The 16,525-nt window shown below is 46.9% G+C and overlaps 1 protein-coding gene across 8 annotated transcripts in view; it reads right to left on the reverse strand.

The window, feature by feature from the left end:
- Nucleotides 1–39: 39 nt before the first annotated feature.
- ltbp1 (latent transforming growth factor beta binding protein 1) overlaps nt 40–16,525 on the reverse strand; it is a 75,683-nt gene continuing 59,197 nt past the window's right edge. For all 8 annotated transcript variants that reach the window (XM_054796662.1, XM_054796660.1, XM_054796658.1 and 5 more), the window contains 8 exons: nt 15,850–16,011; nt 14,213–14,302; nt 13,947–14,075; nt 9,490–9,630; nt 7,774–7,950; nt 7,214–7,366; nt 4,073–4,222; nt 40–3,359 (listed from right to left, as the gene is read on the reverse strand). In XM_054796662.1, the coding sequence (XP_054652637.1) occupies nt 3,187–3,359; nt 4,073–4,222; nt 7,214–7,366; nt 7,774–7,950; nt 9,490–9,630; nt 13,947–14,075; nt 14,213–14,302; nt 15,850–16,011 (1,175 nt within the window). In that variant the 3' untranslated portion in view covers nt 40–3,186. The remainder of the gene's footprint in view (nt 3,360–4,072; nt 4,223–7,213; nt 7,367–7,773; nt 7,951–9,489; nt 9,631–13,946; nt 14,076–14,212; nt 14,303–15,849; nt 16,012–16,525) is intronic.

A 16,525-nucleotide genomic window follows, 5' to 3' on the forward strand; every position in this document is an offset into this window, starting at 1 on the left:
TGGAGCCGAAATAAAAACACTGAAGATGTGATTGAAATGTTGAATTTAATTGAAGAGGTTTCACGAAAGTATGTCATTTACCGTTTGGGAATCACAGACAGTGCCTCCATTTTCAGGAGCTCAGCACAAAAAGTGGAAATCTAAACAAGATTTGTCTGACATGAAAGCGGAAAGTGCTTATTTTTCTTACCAAGCACTTTCTATGCTGGACCAATTTGCTAATCCTAACCCATAAGAAGCCATTTAAAGTAGAATGACGGAGGATACACCACACACCCGATGGAAAACATACAACATCTTTCTGATGGTTTTTTTCTAAAATGTGCCAAAAGACGGGAAGTGTGCTGCCCCTGCACGGGGTTCAGCGAGCTCATGCTATCTTTAGGTGGGGGTGGGCTCAGGCATGATACGACTGGCCTGGTGTGTGTACACCCTAAGACACTACTGCCGCATTGCAGAAAAAGAACATGATAGCAAGAGTAAAACACGGTGGTGGTAGTGTGATGGTCTTCAGGACCTGGAAGACCTGCTGTGATCAATGGAAGCATGAATTGTGCTGAAGGAGAATGTTGGTGACCTCAAGCTGAAAGCAACTTGGGTTCTGCAGCAGGACAATGATCCAAAACACACCAGCAAGTCCACCTCTGAATGGATGAAGACTTTGGAGTGGTCTAGTCCAAGTCCTGACCTGAATCCTATTGAGATGCTGTGGCATGACCTTCAAAAGGAAAAGCCTTCAATGTGGCTGAATGACAACAATTGTGTAAAATTCCTCCCCAGCGCTGGAAGAGACTCATTGCAAGTTATCACAAACGCTTGATTGCAGTTGTTGCTGCTAAGGGGGGCCCAACCACTTATTAGCTTTAGGGGGCATCACTTTTTCACACTTTTTCTCCTTTGATAATAACAAACTGCATTTTGTGTTGAGTTGTGTTGTCACTGACTAATATTTACAGTTTGTTTGATGATCTGAAACATTTAAGTGCGACAAGCAATCAGGAAGGGGGCTCTAAAACTCTACTGTACTTCTGGGTCAGTGTCTGCAAAAGTCCACACGTGTCAGGTAGAGCAGCGGTTCTCTACCGGTTTTGCGGCGGCACCAACCATCACCCCTCAATGACAAACGGTGACCCAAATTGCAGGAATTTTTCAACTCAGACTTCTCATTTATCTCAGATTTCAAGGGGCCATTTTCAACACAGCGTGAGCTGCAGCGCTGAGACGCCTTCTCTTTGTGGCGCACTCTTCTCCAGCAGATATCTGCAGCTGTGTGTCGGCCGGACGGCACCTTAAGTCTCCACTCGACGTCCTTCCTCTCCCACTTCACCAGCTTGACAGTCTCCCAGACGCGTGGCGTGCAGCAGGCGGACAAGAACGTGAGGTGCATTCACAGACATTTGGTCACCACATTATTTCTTTATTTTTTTCCCGTGACCCGCTGACAGGAAGTGGAATAAAATTCATTGCAATTTAGGGAAATTCCTTACGGGCAAGCCACGGGAAGAACTTGGCTTCAATCTAAAAACTCAATGCTTTTGTTCTTAATTATCCTTGAAAATCATTTCGCTGTAATTCAGATACGCAGGAATCCCTCGCCACCGTGTGCTTTCACGTCACTCCATCACGGCTTTTCAAAAATATATTCATGAATAAATAACGCTGTTTCGTGGTTGAATACGGCCCACCATTCGCCAATAAATACGCTTATTTAAACAAAGTACGTGCATTTGTTCTACCAAGATTTCAACAGACACGCATGCCCATGGCGATATATGGAGGCGGGCAAAATGATCAAGTTCATCATCATTTATTGTGTGATGAATTGATTTATTTATTTCTGCCCCAGGCCAAGTGCCTACCAGACATTTTTTTTCTGAGCGAGAAATCTTGTCACGTTTCAATCTCATGAGATCTTGCGGCACGGGATCTTGTGACAACCCTACCTAACGGTGCTTTCGACTCCTGAGGACTCAAAAATTTCAAGCCTATGACTTCGGCATCGACTCGACCTGTCTTGTCCTGACTTGAGGCTCGACTCAGGACTCAAGACAAAACACTGACTGTCTCCGGCCTCTGTCATTTAGCCATTTTTGTGCTTGAAAATGATTAATTTCAGCAAAAAAAGGTAACGTGCATATTTTTGGACTAATAACAGGTGACAGTCAACCACGAAACAGCATCATTCAATCATTCATTCATATACTTTGGAAAAAACGTGATAAGAGTGAAGCCGTGAAATTCGTGGCGAGGGACGATGGTACTGGCCCCGTACGGTTGCAGCATCACCCGCCCCTACCGGGCACTGTCAGCTAGCTTCGCTTTTAAGTTGAGGCCGTATTGGAAACTCTGAAGAGTAAAGGTGTCATGAGACACTCGAGTTCACGAGACGAGATTGGGTCCACGAGAACGAGGTGAGATTTGAACGTCACCTCTAAGAAAAGTACAATGAAAAAAGAATTATGATCATATTTTGCAAACTACAAATATCATTTCTACTTTGTTACACTCTTCTGTGCTCAGTGTGTATGCTAGCTGCCCCGCCTCCACCCACTCAGACCGTATTAGGGACAAAATGGCTCACTCTGTTCATGCTGTTGTTCTATGGAACAAATGGTGCACAGAGTGAACCCGCCTGTTTGGAGGTAGGAGACGAGGAAAACAAACACACATGCACGTGGCGACACACGGAGGCCAGCAAAATTAGCCAGTTGCTTTTCATTGACGGTGTGATTCATTGACTTCTTATTGTCCCAGGCCTCGTGCCCAAGAGACAGTATTTTTTGACGTTTTAATCTCGCGGGATCTTGTGACACCCCTACTAAAGAAAATGCCGCGGTGAAAAAGCACCTTATTTGTTTGAAGCAGCTGCAAAGCAAATGTTATTGCACTTTTGTTCACATGGCAGGTTTTTGTTCCAAACACGAGTGAGAAAATCGCCCCCGTGGAATGAATAATTACATAACAATGCGATAAATCGCGACTGACCGCACAAAAACACGCGTAAAATGACAACTAACGTTTGTAATAATTGCCCACCACTAAATATAATACATTTGAGCTTAGTCAAAAATACCCACAAGACCGTATATCATTTGAAAATATTAAATAAGAAGTCAGGAGGCTCGTTTTAGGAGCTTGGCCGTGTGCTTTCAGAGTCTCTTGTTGCCCGCTCAGGTCCGTCCACACTCACTGTGTGTGCGTTGCTCTTTGGCGTGCCGCCGTCTCCACGCAGTAGTTGGGTTTTTCCAAGGCAGTGAAGCCCGGAAGGCACTCGCACCGGTAGGAACCCGCCGTGTTGACGCACTTTGCATTTTTACACAGCGACATGCGCTTGTTGAGTTCGGAACACTCATTGACGTCTGGAAAAGAAGAAAGACACGCTTCAGTAATACAGTGGAGTCCATTTGCCCGGAGATAATAAGATAAAGGATTTCTGTTTGTTGACTTGGTTCTCCTCCATTTGTGCATAGCTAGCGTCATGAAGCCCTTCCAGAAGGTCATAAATGAACCCTTAAGATTGCTTTTACCTTCACTGAAGACTTCATTGAAGCGAGATCAACACCTTCCTGTTTTGCGATGAGTTACTTCTTGATTTCGCAAGTCTCCGCTTTTCTTTTGATCACGGCTACAAAATAACCCAAAATGGAGCCAAAGAAAGCTGCAAGTGCCAGCATTTTGATCAAGAAGGTGAGAAACACTACTGAATCCAAGGAATAACTCATAGCAAAACAAGAAGGTGGTGTCTGCGTTGACCTCGCTGCCATATTGTGTCTTTGGCAACAATCATGTCTTCAGTGAAAGGAAAAAGTTACCTGAAATGTTCATTTATCCCTTTCATTAACCATTTGTATAAATTTAGAATCGTTTTATGCATGCAAAATTCTAACAGTAAAACTATGAAAACGTGTTTTCTGTTAACATTTGTGAGACGTGTGGCGTAACTGTGATAGTTACTGTAACAAACAACGACAGAGTCAACCCAGGCTACATGTTCAATGTTTACCGACGTGAGCGGGTTCCGCTGTCACATGACGACATGTTTGACGGAAACAGTGCTTGTCGGTTCTCTTACCGATGCAGGCCATGCGGGACAGGTCCAGCGTGTACCCGTCAAAGCACTCGCAGGTGTAACCCTCCTGGACTCGAACACAGCGGCCATTCTCACAGCCGTTCAGTATCCCGCACTCTTCTGCTCGCAAACCCTCAAACGGCTGGTATGGATCTGTGACAGGAACAACGACGGCAATTCAACTTGCTTCTAATCACAACCTTTCTGCTGTTTTAACAGAAACGTGGACGACATAAACACACGTGTCTCAACATGTGCTTACGTAACGCACAGATGACACGGCAAAGTCAGAGATACGAAAACATCATTCCAAATATTGGTCACACTTTACAATAAGGTACACAAAAATACAGTAGTTACTGAGGAACTAATGAAGAACCACTGAGGAACTAATGAGTAGAGTAGTTAATGACGAACTAATGAAGAACCAATGAGGAACTAATGACTAAGGCACATAAATTTAGACTAGTTACTGAGGAACTAACGAAGAACTAATGAGGAACTAATGAATAGAGTAGTTAATGAGGAACTAATGAAGAACCGCTGAGGAATTAATGAGTAGAGTAGTTAATGAGGAACCATGAAGAACCAATGAGGAACTAATGAGTAGAGTAGTTACTGAGGAACTAATGAAGAACCACTGAGGAACTAATGAGTAGAGTAGTTAATGACGAACTAATGAAGAACCAACGAGGAACTAATGAGTAGAGTAGTTAATGACGAACTAATGAAGAACCAATGAGGAACTAATGACTAAGGCACATAAATTTAGACTAGTTAATGAGGAACCATGAAGAACCAATGAGGAACTAATGAGTAGAGTAGTTAATGAGGAACTAATGAAGAACCAATGAGGAATTAATGAGTAGAGTAGTTAATGAGGAACTAATGAAGAACCAATGAGGAACTAATGAGTAGAGTAGTTAATGAGGAACTAATGAAGAACCAATGAGGAATTAATGAGTAGAGTAGTTAATGAGGAACCATGAAGAACCAATGAGTTTTTAATACAGTTTTTAACATTATTAGAGCCCTCTACACATGAAATAACACCCCTATAGTCACCTTTACACTCCTATCACCCAATATAGTAGACATAAGAGAAAATAAGACATTTAAGACATACGTTGGACTCATGCTCGTGTTGTTGCTGTAAATGTGTTCCAGTGGCGCAGTGAGGAAGTGACGTTGGGGGTGCAGAATTGAGATTTAGCTTGGAGTGGGTTACGGCCGCAAAAGTAGCCCGTGTTAGAGATTATCGTGCCTGTTGTGAGATCATTGAAACCTGCAATAAAAGCCTGTTGTTCTGGCGATCAAGTCTGGTGCTTGTGTCTCACCCAGCATTACAGTAACATTACTGACACCTAGTGACCAGTGTAGAATACACATATCATCACAATGTCTTTGAATGAGTCCTCTGAATGCCTTATACTATTTGTATTATGCTTAATTTAATTTATTTTTTAAAAAAAGGTAAAATGTGCTTGAATATGACTGTTTTTGGACTAATAATAGGCCACATTCAATGATTTATCAACTCATTCAACACGTTTTTATACACCCCAACACCTGATCCCAAAGACGGATTTATACCTCTTTTATGTTTTTTTGTGTGAGAAGCAAAAAGAGGTGATGATGCAACTGCAGACTAAAAGAAGTCACTTTTCAAGCAGTTTTAAGCCATAAAAACGGCCACAAGGTGGCAGACGCGCATTTGATAAGAGCTCGGCATGTAAAAGCACACTTGGCAGCAAGGAGGACGTGGAAGAGCGTGGGGGCGTGTAGCGTGCAGAAGGTTACGGATTGTAGGAACATTGTAACACGTTTGCACGCGTGCACACAGTTTAGTTCCAAATGTGAAAATTGCAAATAGTACATGGTGTTTTATTTGCAAATACATTGTCCTTTTGATGTAAAACAACTCTTTTTGTGTTGTTTATGTTGTGGTTTGGTGGTTTAGATACGTGCTGTCACAAAAGCAAAACATTTGTGTGAAAGTCAACGATACGTTTGAAATGCATCTTTTCTCATCGGGAACTGATATTTTCCTGAAACTTACATACTTATGTTCAACTCCTGATTACTAAAGAACGGAAAAAGGTTGAAACTAACTACAGAAACACTGCGTTTGTAAATAACAAATCCTACTTCATGGAAATTCACTTATCGCCGTTGGGTCTGGAACCAGTTAATCACCATAAACGAGGGATTTCTGTGTCTGTAAAAAGCCAGACTGGAGCATCTCTCCACACTGCATACACCAGGGGTCTGCACCCCGTGGCTCCGTAGCTCTTTTATCCTTCTGCTGCGGCTACAGCAGGTTTGTGTTTCTGTGTAGTCACTACGCCCCACGATGCTGGTCGACTACGCCGCTTGGTAGCTTCCGTTGTCACCAAAGCACAACGGCAACTAAAGAGGCATGGAGACGGGAACGAACCACATTAAGAAATGTGACTAAATGCCAGGTGGCATCAGGTGTGGCTGGTCACGCCGCCAAGAAGACAGAAAAGGAACGTGACGATACCCTTTAGGAAACTAGATATGTAGCGGTCAAATAGGTTTTGTGGCTCCAGGTAGGTTTTCATTTTGTGGAAATGGGCCAAAATGGCTCTTTTGATGCTAAAGGTTGCCGACCCCTGGTATGTACTATAAAGTATATAGTGTAAGTACACACACGAGTAGGGGAATCAATATCATACATAACAGCTCCATCCTTACGAGGATGACTAAAAGGTGGTGGAGCAAACTGCTCACACAAGATGGCAGCAAACCATGTTGTTCATGTTGGCGGGGGCCTGTCAGTGCATCACTTCCATCACGGTCACATCCGCTTTTGCCAAGTTGGCGACATTCCAAACCCATATTTTCTCAAAAGCGACTAGTGACAGACCTAGCGACTGTTTCTGACATCGTTGGAGAGTTTTCTGGTATTTGGCGACTCGGACGTGAAAGCACGTATCGTTCTGCAGCAGCAGGTGCTGCCGAGAACTCCGCCCCGCCCCAAAGCAGTCACAAGCGGCGCGAGATAGAGGCACAAGGCACAATGCCGCCACTGGACCGTTGTTCTTATAAAACAAAACAAACCCTCCTGTTTCTTCATGACCATTCCTTTCGTCCAATAAGACCAACAATAAAAGTACTTACACTCCTCATGATCATAAAATGGCTGCTGATCAGGTGATGGCGAGTAGTCTGGGCTCACTTCATATTCATGAACTGGACCAGCAACAAGAGCATCACGGCCGTAAGGATGGTGTCCACCACCCATGGGAAGGTTACACATGGTCGCATAATCACCTAGCAGAGCAAAGCACGTGCACATGTTAGTGTTTGTGAAAGGTGATCTGCTTTTTAAGATGTTAGGGATGCACACAGACGCTACTGACAGCATGATAGTCATGACTGGAGGGCGGGTTGAAGGCCCAACCAATGTTGATAGACAGCCCAAAAACAACAAAATGTCTCCCACTTTTATCTGGGGTTCCTTCCTTCCCTCACTCGGGAACAAGACACAGAGGCACTATTAGGTACTAGCTAAAAAACACAAAACAATCCTAGGTAGGATTGTTTTGTGTTTTTATTCTATTGTTTTTGCACAGCATTCTAGCTTGGCTAGGTCAACCAGCATGAGAATCCAGCTGAAAAGGAACCTTCTTTATTGTACATTCTAGCAGCAAGCGTGTGGTGTTCACTCGGGCACGTACCGGTGCTTTTGGTTGGGCATAAGGCACAGTCCATGCCCCACGCCTCCCCAAAGAGACAGCAGCACTCGGTGAATGTCGTCTTCCTGTTGGGACCCAGCGGCTGGGTGCACGTCATGGATTCTGTCACCTTCTGCCAGCAGATACCGTGGAAGTCAATCTGCCCTCCTTCATGTTGCTCTGGAGACACACACACGCACACACGCACGCTCAGATGTGCAGATCACTTACTTCATACATGCATGACAAATAAATGGTGCAACATGTCAGTCAGCCTTTTTCCACTGATCCTGACGGGCGGGGCACACCCTGGTCTGGTTGCCACTGACTCACAGACCATCACCCACCCATCCATTATCAGTGTCCACATCACGGGAACGGCAGTTTCAGCAGGGAAGCCCCTCTCCCTCTCTTCCGCCCACCTCTTCCAGTTCCACAGGGGCGATACCGAGGCATACCCAGGACAACTGCGGGACTGGCTCCTCTACTCTCAGCTCCCCCAAGATGACCAAGCCCCTCACCCTATGGCTACGTGCACACTGTGGGGTGTGATGCCTAATCCGGCTTTGTTGTTGGTGGTTCACGTTACCAAAAAATGCAACTTGTCAATGTGAACGGTAAGCGTACGCAAAAGCGACGTCACACGCACTGTCGTGCGTTTACAGAAGTCCACTTTGCTGCGGTGTGTGCTCTCCTTGGCGCGTTTTTGGCAATTCCAAGAATTTTGTGCAACATTTTCCTAACCAAATGATTCCGCATAGGAGATGAAGAAGAAAGAGGGCAGGGATTTGGACCATGGCTACGTTCTCACTGCAGCTTATGATGCCCAGGTCGGGTTTTTTTGTTCAAATCTTACCTTTTATGTGGTGGTTCACATGACCAAAAAAATGCCTCGTTTTCATGTGAATGCAAAGCGTCGGGGACGTGACGTGCACGCGCATTTCCGTGTGTTTACGGGAGTAACGATGACTAGCTGCCAGTGTGTGCCCCTGAACGCATTTGTGACAATTTCAAGGATTTCGTGCAACGCTAGTCAGCTGCCGTCAGCTGCTTCACTAACACTTCATCCAAAAAATCATTTTCGGATGACAAGAAGAACTTTTATCTACATGGGCGAGTACCTTTATCCCGGTCCAAACGGGTCAGACATATGCCACCTGACCGTTCAGACTGCAGTACATTTGATACATGTTGGATTTATATCGACGTACGAACGAGGCCAGGGCCGCATTTGAAAAAATCGTAATTGACCTGCAGCGTGAACATAGCCCCACGCATGGAGTGACTTCCACCACCCTGCAGAGGAAACTCATTTTGACCGCCGGTGTCTGCAATCCTGCTCTTTCTACCCAAACCTTGTGACCTTAGACCCCAGTGGAGGGTAGGAACCTACATGGGCCAGTAAATCAAGAGTTTACAGCTCAGCTCAACTCCGGTACAGCAACCACATAACTGCAGATGCTGCGCCGAGTCGCATGTTGAGCTCACACTCCAGCTTTCCTTCGCCGGTGAACAAGATTCCGAGATACGAGCAACCATCTGTGAGCAATTTTGAGTCTCCGGTGAAGCAAGTGAGATGAGAAGGACTACACTGTGTGATGAAGATGAAGTTGGTTGTAAGACAATGCCATTTCTTTTAGCTGTATCACCACGAGGTAATACTCTTATACTTTGAGGTACAAATGTGTACAGGTTGGCAGGACAAAACACAAATCTTACCAGCCGCCTCAGGAACGAAGATGCAGCGGTTACTGTTGGGGTCCAGCACCATGGGATGTGTACAGAAACAAATGTATGAACCTTCCGTGTTCAAACACTGTCCTCCAAGACACACCGACTCATCAAGACACTCATTTATGTCTACCGGAAGAGAAGCAGAGACATTTCAGTGAAGCAAAGGTGAAGATCTTTCATGGAGAACGTGTTGTCCTCCACTCCATGTCCTGTCTAAAGCAAAAGACATTTGCTTCAGTGTCTGAATGTTCGGGAAACGAGAGACTCTGCGCTTTCCGAAGATCTACAGGTCATGGAGGTATTCCAAGGGCCTGCGCCATAGCAGCTCAGGGAAGTTGAGGCCTTAAAGTTGTTTTTGTGTTTCGCAGTGTCGATACACAGCTGATTCGAGGGGGGAGGAGATCATTTGGCTCCCAGTAAGTAGCAAAACTCACCCCAAGCTCACATACTCTTTGATGTTCTGTAGTTCATAGTTCTATAGCTACTCTTCTATAGTTCACGGTCCAAATTGTAAATCCAAAACTCTGGGTGCCTTGGTCAGTAAAAACATATCAAATTTCAGTGCCTTTTTTGAGTTGGTTTGTTGTACCCTGAAAGCCAAGTGCCAGATGTTGAAACAAGTTGGGGTCTTTTGGTTTTTAACATCAGAAATCACCACAGGGAGACCATCACTTGATTTGTTTGGCTTAGTTTGGAAAACTTCCTCAAGCTAACGCCGGATCTCCCAGAGGGAAGAACGAACATACGAGAGGTTTACATGCGTTGTGTAAAAAGACAGTGTTGAAATCTTTCAATACCAAAAGCGTTTTTATAAACCAGAGCACGTTTTTTGCACGAGAGGCTAAAGGAGGCGCTCGTCACAAATGAATTGGGCTTGAGAGGAATTTCAATGCCGTAAAAACTGCCACTAGGTGGCAGAAGTGCATTGATAAGAGCTGGGAAAAAAACGGGAAAAAAAACGTACTGTAGGGATATTTGAACACTCACATGCACGCACGTGCACACACCTAGTTCAGTTTCAAATATGAAACTACTGGAACTAGTTCATGGTGTTATATTTGTCACGATCTATGTGTTAGCCTGCGTGACAGTTTAGTGTGTTTACACTTTTATGCCTTAGTTCCTGTTCTATGCTCTTATTTTGGTAGTACTTCCTGTTTTGCCTGGTTTGTGTCCGCCTGCTTTGCTTTCTTCTTTATGTCTTGCACCTGTTGCTAATTTGAGTTCCTATTTAGTTCAGGTGCGTGGATCCTTCTGTGTTGTTGCATTTCGTTCATTTCGTTCCTTGGTTCGTTCGTTCCTTTGTGTCGGTGTCTGTGTAAGCCTGACACGCTACTGCAAAGCGTCCTTTATCAAGTTCCTGCCGCTGCGCTGCAGCCATCATTAAAGATAAGTTTTCCTGCAACGAGTGCCTGCTTTCTGCATACTGGGGTCATCGCCACTATGCCAAGAACAAGACGTGACAGAATGCAACAACCAGAAGAAGATGACCTCGCAGAGAGCGATTTCTGGACCTGGCAGATCCTAAAGGCTATGGAAGAGGAGTGCACAAAGTTCTCTCCAGAGGAGCTGGAGGACATGGTGTGGGGACCGGACGGCACGCTTATTCCTATGGCGTGGGTTTACCCGGGACCCGCCAAAGACACATCTGACCATCCGCGACGCCAAGGCATGTGTGGACCGGCTCCAGCGAGAGGTTCACGGCGTAAAAGGGTGAAGCCACGCAACTCCTCCTCACCACGCCAAGCAGAGGTGCAATTCCCTCCTTGCAATGTTTCTGAGTGCCGGCTGATTGCTCAGCCCATTACGGTTCCCGCTCAGCGTCAGCACGACGAGCTCTGGCTGCCCCCCTCCTCCGTTTCTCCGCTTCCCACGCAACGCCAAGAGGAGGTCAGTCTCCCTCAGATTCCCGCGTCCCGAAGCGCCGAGCTCCAACTGCCCTCCGTTGTTTCCAAGTTGCTTCCCAGGCAACGTCAAGAGGTCAGTTCTCCTCCCACCCCTGCACCTCGGCTCAAAGAGTGTCAGACTCACCCTGTGCCCACTCCACGCGGTGTGAAGTCACAGACGCCGCTGGAGCCCACACCACACAGCTTCAAGCTTCAGTCCCTCCCGGTGTCCGTGCCGAGTTGCTTGAGGTCACAGACTCCCCCAGAAGCCACACCTGGCTGCCTCAAACCTCATAACCCCCCCGTGCCCACCCCGCGGCATTTCAAGCCCATTCCAAGACCACGCCTGAGGCCACCTGCAGTTCCGTTCGGGAGGTCAGAGCAGGTGGAACTCCTGACCCACCTCCAAGCCCCCCTCCTCCCTTCCCTGGTTCCGCCGATGGCAGTGAACGGCGTCTGGGATCCGCCTTCGGAAGGGGGGGCTAGTACTAGCAGCTGTGAGTTAGACGCACAGCTAGCCCCTCCGTCGGCAAGCCAAGACGCACAGCTAGCCCCTCCGTCTGCAAGCCAAGACGCACAGCTAGCTGCTCCTCCGTCTGCAAGCCAAGACGCACAGCTAGCTGCTCCTTCGTCTGCAAGCCAAGACGCACAGCTAGCTGCTCCTCCGTCTGCAAGCCAAGACGCACAGCTAGCTGCTCCTCCGTCTGCAAGCCAGGACGCACAGCTAGCTGCTCCTCCGTCCGCAAGCCAGGACGCACAGCTAGCTGCTCCTCCGTCCGCAAGCCAGGACGCACAGCTAGCTGCTCCTCCGTCCGCAAGCCAGGACGCACAGCTAGCTGCTCCTCCGTCCGCAAGCCAGGACGCACAGCTAGCTGCTCCTCCGTCCGCAAGCCAGGACGCACAGCTAGCTGCTCCTCCGTCCGCAAGCCAGGACGCACAGCTAGCTGCTCCTCCGTCCGCAAGCCAGGACGCACAGCTAGCTGCTCCTCCGTCCGCAAGCCAGGACGCACAGCTAGCTGCTCCACCGTCCGCAAGCCAGGACGCACAGCTAGCTGCTCCTCCGTCCGCAAGCCAGGACGCACAGCTAGCTGCTCCTCCGTCCGCAAGCCAAGACACACTGCTTAGTCCTCTACCTGGAAGTCAAGCTGCAGGGCTCGTGGCAGCAAGCCAGGAACAGCAGCCCGCTTCGCCGATTCCTCCTTCTTCAGTTCCAGAGGACGAGACTCCTGCATATGTTCCGCCTTCAGTTCCTGTCCTGGCGTTTCCCACACGTCAGACGGCTTCGCCTGGAGTTCCTGTCCTGGCGTCTCCAACACGCCACCGTGCCCCAACTCTCGTTCCTATTCTGGCATCTCCCACGTGCCAGTTGTCCTCTGCTGAAGTCCCTGCCACTGCTCAGCTCTCCTGCCAGCTCCTTTGCCAGGCTCACCATCCTGGCCGTCCTCCGGAGAGGTTCCGCCACTCACTCCGCCGGACCTGCCGTTCCAGCCGACCACCGGATGGGTCCCAACTCCTCTGCCAGGCTCACCATCCTGGCCGTCCGCCGGAGGGGTCGTGCCGCTGACCCACCACCGGTCCTCCCACCACCCATCCCTCCTTTTTTCTTTTGTTGTGACTCTGGACTTTTCGGACGTCTAGGATCCGTCCTTGAGGAGGGGGTACTGTCACGATCTATGTGTTAGCCTGCGTGACAGTTTAGTGTGTTTACACTTTTATGCCTTAGTTCCTGTTCTATGCTCTTATTTTGGTAGTACTTCCTGTTTTGCCTGGTTTGTGTCCGCCTGCTTTGCTTTCTTCTTTATGTCTTGCACCTGTTGCTAATTTGAGTTCCTATTTAGTTCAGGTGCGTGGATCCTTCTGTGTTGTTGCATTTCGTTCATTTCGTTCCTTGGTTCGTTCGTTCCTTTGTGTCGGTGTCTGTGTAAGCCTGACACGCTACTGCAAAGCGTCCTTTATCAAGTTCCTGCCGCTGCGCTGCAGCCATCATTAAAGATAAGTTTTCCTGCAACGAGTGCCTGCTTTCTGCATACTGGGGTCATCGCCACTATGCCAAGAACAAGACGTGACAATATTTGTAAACAAATTGTTATTTTGATGTAAAACAAGCCTTTTTGTGTTGTTTAAGTTGGTATAGTTGTTTAGATGTGTGAGATATTTGAACAAAAAAATATTAGTGTCAAAGTGAAAGTTGGAAATGAAGTGCTTGAAATACATCTTTTCACGAAAAGCTGGTTTTCGCCCTTTTTCAGTTGGGAACTGATATTTTCCTGAAACTTACAGATATTCTACTGCGGATGACTGAAGAACAGAAAAAGGTAGAAACAAACTTTTTTTTTCTGCTGAAAGACGAGAGTCTAGTCTTTCTTTTGGTAGGTTCCATGTTTATATAACCATAGAACACAATATTCTGTGTGCCTTGAAAGATTAGTCAAAATGGTCTAAAATGGCCGATACTGAAGGGATTGTCTTTTGAAAAATGGCTGCGATTGAATGACTTAATTGCCCCATTTGACTTGGAAAGCACAAATTGTCGACGCTAAACTTGCAGATACACACCTCTGCACTCCAGTTTGGTGGGGTCGTAGTCCTGTCCCGTCTTGCAGTAACACTCATAGCTGCCCACAGTATCCTGACAAAACCCCCCTTTGCAAACCTCCTGGCCAAACAGCGTGCACTCATCGGCATCTGCAAAACACGTGTCAATGATTAGAGCGCGCTGGTATCTTCAGGTTCCAATGCACAACTCAGCCTGGAATGTTACAATGTACTTCATTTGTTTGTATGTTCATGGTTAATAATCCCTCAGGGTTTGTTTCACTGACTTTTGAAGCTTTCAGCTGTCGCGACTTCATAAAGCAAATCTCCACTTGGGATAAATCCTTTTCCTGATGGACACATCTGCTGGAACTGGTCTGAAAGAGGCAGAAATGTGGATATCAAATTCTGCTGGAAGAGATGCTGAGCTCAACAAATAAAACCCAAGTGATTTCAATGGTGTGACATGCGGCGCAGCACGGTGGCAAACATCAGGTCAGCAACCGTTTTTGGAATCAGCACCTCCAAGTCCGAGTTGATGGTTCTCGCTCGGAAAAGAATGGAGTGGCATCTCCAGGTCGGGGATGAGATCCTGCCCCAAGTGGAGGAGTTTAAGTACCTCGGAGTCTTGTTCACAAATGAGGGAAGGATGGAACGCGATATCGACAAGCGGATTGCTGCGGCGTCTGCAGTGATGCAGACTCTGGACTCTGCACCGGCCCATTGTGGTGAAGTTCAGCCTGAAGGCAAAGCTCTCAATTTACCAGTAGATCTACGTTCCTACCCTCACCTACGGTCATGAGCTTTGGGTAGTGACCAAAAGGACAAGATGGCGGGTACAAGCGGCTGAAATGAATTTTCTCCGTAAGGTGGCTGGGCTCTCCCTTAAACATAAGGTGAGAAGCACTGTCATCCAGGAGAAACTCAGAGGAGAAGTGATGCTCCTCCGCATTGAGAGGAGCCAGATGAGGTGGCTCGGGCATCTGGTCAGGATGCCTCTCGGCACGCCCAACTGGTAGGAGGGCTCAGAGAAGACCCAGGACACGTAGGAGAGACTTGGTCTCTCAACTGGCCTGGGATTGCTTCGGCTGGAGCTGGACGAAGTAGCTGGGAGAGGGAAGTCTGGGCTACCCTGCTTAGGCTGCTGCCCCCATGACCCCACCTCGGATCAGCGGAGGAAGATGGATGGGTGGATGCTCTAAATACTGAAGTTGGTTGTCGAACTGAAACTGAACTGCACATTTATTTGTGAAAGTCAAGTTTTCGTACACGCGCAAATCTTTCTACCAGCGGCTAATAATCTCCATAAAATGGAATAAAATGGGTACATTTTGCTAGTTGCTGTGGTAGAATCCAGGTTAATACTGCCATGCTTTTATTTTTGCACTGAACAGGAAGTGACTGTGTGCAGGTTTGAATGCTGTTGAAGTGGACGTATGCTGCTGTTGTGGTGTCACGCTGCTTAGTGGTCATGATGAAGAATACAAACGGACTGTTTCTCATAGAAATGACCAATTTGACACTCACATTTTATGTCAACATAAGCGGTCGACCGTTGATGTTGACTTAAATGGGCACTTTTTAGTAATAACAAAAACACGGTGGGCCAGGACTTAGACAGGTTGTCGACTTAAACGGGCTCCACTGTGGTATAATTTTCAAGTGGATTATTATGTTGTGGTATAGCGCAGGGGTCGGCAACCCACGGCTCCAAAAGCAATTGCTGGTAACATTTCAAAAAGATGACAACTTTTAAAAGATTATAATCTGTGTAATGTTTAGCAGCTCCAGTTTTTTTTGTTTCTTTTTACTGGAAGAGGAGGCAAAGTGGCTCTGATGGTAAAGGTTGCCGACCCCTGGCATCGTGTGTTATCGGTTCCAGTCCGACATACTCGCATCCCTTTTCTCCGGTCTGTCCACTCACCCGTGCCATTGACAGGACAAGGATGAACCTCACAGTTGTCACCCCAGCCAGCTCCCAGTGTGCAGCAGCACTCTTGCAGGGTGACATGGCTGGTGAGCACACTCTCGCACAAGTTCTCATCGTTCAGACGAAAGTAGCACTCCTTGCGCTCTACCGGCGAAGCTGACGGGCAAAGAAAGACAACAAAAGCAGCTGTAAGGTGTAACTGTTGCAAGACGAGATGAGACTGGCGGTCTATTCTCAGCTAAATCTTACAATTTGAATCATTTTGATAGCACACAAGTTAGTCTTGTCCCTTTAGCAAGAAGGTGGTGAGAAACAAAGCAATATTGATGCAAAATAGTGTCTTAGTGGGGATTCAAGTCAAGGTTGCCCGTGTTAACAACCGGCGATATAACCATTGCACCATACTGGTATACACAATGCAGTGCGCTCAGCCAAATGTAACGAGCATAAATAAAACTGCGCTGTGATTAAAGGTTCAGACAACTCCAGACAACAACAGTTCACAGTCAATATTTATGTAATAACATGACAAAAATACAAAACCTTCTAAGCAAAATACATCAACTCAGTCAGCCATTGTGGGCATAACTTTTTGCTCTGATCAACCAATCAGAGAAGGCAAAAGTACTGATGTCACTGTAGGCCGGCTAGCTGGCCATGAGAGGCGAAT

The sequence above is a fragment of the Dunckerocampus dactyliophorus genome, chromosome 13 (genome assembly GCF_027744805.1).
Source record: "Dunckerocampus dactyliophorus isolate RoL2022-P2 chromosome 13, RoL_Ddac_1.1, whole genome shotgun sequence".
Classification (NCBI taxonomy): Eukaryota; Metazoa; Chordata; class Actinopteri; order Syngnathiformes; family Syngnathidae; genus Dunckerocampus; species Dunckerocampus dactyliophorus.